The following is a 3411-nucleotide window of genomic DNA, read 5'->3' as shown; positions in this document are numbered from 1 at the left end:
TGTGATGTGCATACTGCGTATATGTGTGCGTGCAGGATTTTAGAAACTGTCCTCATGTGGCCATTCAACTCAAGTCCCAACATGAAAGACACTCTCTGAAGTCAGGGGTATTTGAGTTTTGTATGGGAGTAGGTTATAGCAGCCTTGGTGGCTTAATGCACTCCCTGCTGCGTAACCCAGAGTCCTGGTGCACTGGAGTGGCAGATAAGACTCATGCGCACAAACATGCACATGCGTTATATGTGATAGAAACCCACTCCTGTGYGTGTAAAGCAACATACTGTAATTTAAACAAAAAGTAGGAGCCTAGCAGTAACACATAAACTGCCACTGTGTAGAATCTGTGGTTTCTCAAAATGCATATTTTGGAATTAAGTTTCTAATTAATGCAGCTTTGTTAGTTTTTTCATCAACTTCAATTTGCACAGTTATGAACAGGGTTCCACAGGTGAGTACTTCAGCAAGTCAACTCCATCAGAATTGACTTGGTGACATATCACCCAAAGGGATGATATAAAACTAAATCACCTTTAAACAAGAAACTCAGACACTGTCATGAATTGTAGTGGTGAAGGTGGTGAGGTGSACACTGAATTACAGACATAGAAAAGGTTTGGTGATTGGGAAAGGAGGAGAATGAAGGGGATCAGAGAGTCGGGTAGAAATGCAGTCAGAAAACTAAAATATGACAAATAGAACAGAAGCCATTCAAAGAAATCACCCACCAACAAAAAGACTACAACAAAAAACAAAAAATAGTGATGACATTTGCAACAAAAGGTTTGGTAGAATTAGGAAAAAATCTATTGCCTCAATTCTATTTGTAGGTGCTCTGATTTATCATCCCCATTAACTCGTATCTCTTCCTATTTCAGGTATTTTATGTCATAGTTCAGTTTGGGGGACTTTTACCTGAGTCAGTTTTGATCCAGAGAAGAAAGCTGGACTTGTTGCAACGTGAGAGTGATAATATGACAGAACAATCCTGGTTGGACTGGCAGTACATGGCCAGAAACTGCAACGTGTTTAATATGCAGAACAATGGACCATTAMCCAGACCAGACTCAGTCAACTGTCTGCAGCTGCCCAGGTTGGTAAGACTATTTTGACAAACAGCTAAAGAATCCCATGTCTATTCTGACAGTTTTTAAAGACTGAAAATTTGTTTTTCATACTTCATACTAGATAAAGGCTTGTAATCAGACAGTCTTGTCTGATTCAAAAAACGCACTGTGTCATGTTATTTTAATTGCTAACATAACTCTAATAAACCTTTGGAAATATGTAGAAGAAAAAAACATTTATTGATTAAGACATCATTCGCTGATGTAAAATTTGAGTGTGGGTTTGTCTTCTGGCATGTTAGTGTGAATTATGCAGTACTTATTACAAAATCTTCAACAATCTTTGATCTTTTCAAAGAAATGTTAAATAANCAGGCAAATGGTGTGATGTGGGAGATGGTGCATGCAGTTCCAGTGTAACCAGCCGCCTTTCTTATTACTCTACCAGTTAAGAAAAGGTAGATCTCTTAGATTATACCATCATGGAGCTCTCCTGACTTGGTTGTTTCATGTGTATCATGTGTTTTTGAGGCTGTGTCACAGAGTTAAAGGTTAATAAGTGAGATTCTGTTTGGCTGCAATTTTATTCCGTTCCAACACTGTATTGGGCAGACTACTGCATTTACTTAAAAATATAACTTATGTACTGCAAAATGTTCATGAATGTAAATAAGTCAAATTCATGTATCTGGTAACCTTGAATATAATTTCTCTTTGTAGTGTATTAAAGTTTTGTGTGATGTTTGTTGTGTTAACAGGGAAATAGTCCAGTTGCACTCTGGAGTCCTGCCGAAGCTCCATGTCCAGTCTGAGTGTCGCTGCCCTCCCAGCCACCCCAGAGTTCACCCATTAGTTGAGAGGTGAAGCACCACAATGCCTTGTGTATTTAGACACAAAGTAGTGCTTTCAAAATGATTAAGCTAAGTTATATGTGATTAAATACAATTGCCAAAAGGGAAGACTTAGTCAGTGTGTTTGTTACGCAGCTACTGTATATTGAACATGTTTTACTGTTTGAACTCATTTTAAAATAAATTTWAAAATGCAGTTAGTTTGCCATTGACACAAGTAATCAAACCATAATAAAATATATAACTACATTAATATTTGTTAAGCTGAGTAAAAATGTAATTTTTAAGTTTTGGTTATTTTCATGTTTTTGTTTTGAAGAAACTTTGATGTTTACAGGTACTGTATCCCTAACGCTGTTGAGGACACGACTAATGATAGGGTTCTGAGGCTGAACCTCAACGCTCATCCACTTAGTTACGTTAATGACCAGGACATGGGAACCACATGGCTATCTAAGGTCATGAGTTTACAAGAACTGGATGAAGGAGTCACTATTACAGTGGATTTGGCAAATGGACAATACCAGGTAATGTAACTCCTGATCTGAAACTTTAATGCTGTTATTGTCATCTTGACTGGAGACAATCCACTGAACCACACAGATTGTTTATTAGGTTGTATCATGGTGGGTGATTTAAGTACYGGAGCACAGAGGAAAAGAAAGGCAGAATAAATATATAGATTATTKGATTTAGGAGTTGTTGTGACTGGAAGACTCTTTCTTCATCTCTGTGATGTGCATACTGCGTATATGTGTGCGTGCAGGATTTTAGAAACTGTCCTCATGTGGCCATTCAACTCAAGTCCCAACATGAAAGACACTCTCTGAAGTCAGGGGTATTTGAGTTTTGTATGGGAGTAGGTTATAGCAGCCTTGGTGGCTTAATGCACTCCCTGCTGCGTAACCCAGAGTCCTGGTGCACTGGAGTGGCAGATAAGACTCATGCGCACAAACATGCACATGCGTTATATGTGATAGAAACCCACTCCTGTGYGTGTAAAGCAACATACTGTAATTTAAACAAAAAGTAGGAGCCTAGCAGTAACACATAAACTGCCACTGTGTAGAATCTGTGGTTTCTCAAAATGCATATTTTGGAATTAAGTTTCTAATTAATGCAGCTTTGTTAGTTTTTTCATCAACTTCAATTTGCACAGTTATGAACAGGGTTCCACAGGTGAGTACTTCAGCAAGTCAACTCCATCAGAATTGACTTGGTGACATATCACCCAAAGGGATGATATAAAACTAAATCACCTTTAAACAAGAAACTCAGACACTGTCATGAATTGTAGTGGTGAAGGTGGTGAGGTGSACACTGAATTACAGACATAGAAAAGGTTTGGTGATTGGGAAAGGAGGAGAATGAAGGGGATCAGAGAGTCGGGTAGAAATGCAGTCAGAAAACTAAAATATGACAAATAGAACAGAAGCCATTCAAAGAAATCACCCACCAACAAAAAGACTACAACAAAAAACAAAAAATAGTGATGA

The 3411-nt window shown here is 38.1% G+C and overlaps 1 protein-coding gene across 1 annotated transcript in view; it reads left to right on the top strand.

Annotated features, from left to right (window-relative positions):
* ush2a (Usher syndrome 2A (autosomal recessive, mild)) overlaps positions 1-3411 on the top strand; it is a 195365-nt gene that overhangs the window by 23003 nt on the left and 168951 nt on the right. Inside the window, exons 8-10 of the mRNA XM_017303876.1 lie at positions 1823-1924; positions 2253-2442; positions 2682-2833. Coding sequence (XP_017159365.1) covers positions 1823-1924; positions 2253-2442; positions 2682-2833 — 444 coding nt within the window. The remainder of the gene's footprint in view (positions 1-1822; positions 1925-2252; positions 2443-2681; positions 2834-3411) is intronic.

The sequence above is a fragment of the Poecilia reticulata genome, linkage group LG3 (genome assembly GCF_000633615.1).
Source record: "Poecilia reticulata strain Guanapo linkage group LG3, Guppy_female_1.0+MT, whole genome shotgun sequence".
In the NCBI taxonomy this organism is placed as follows: Eukaryota; Metazoa; Chordata; class Actinopteri; order Cyprinodontiformes; family Poeciliidae; genus Poecilia; species Poecilia reticulata.
Note: the sequence above shows the minus strand (reverse complement) of the source record. Positions and strands in the feature narration are given on the sequence as shown.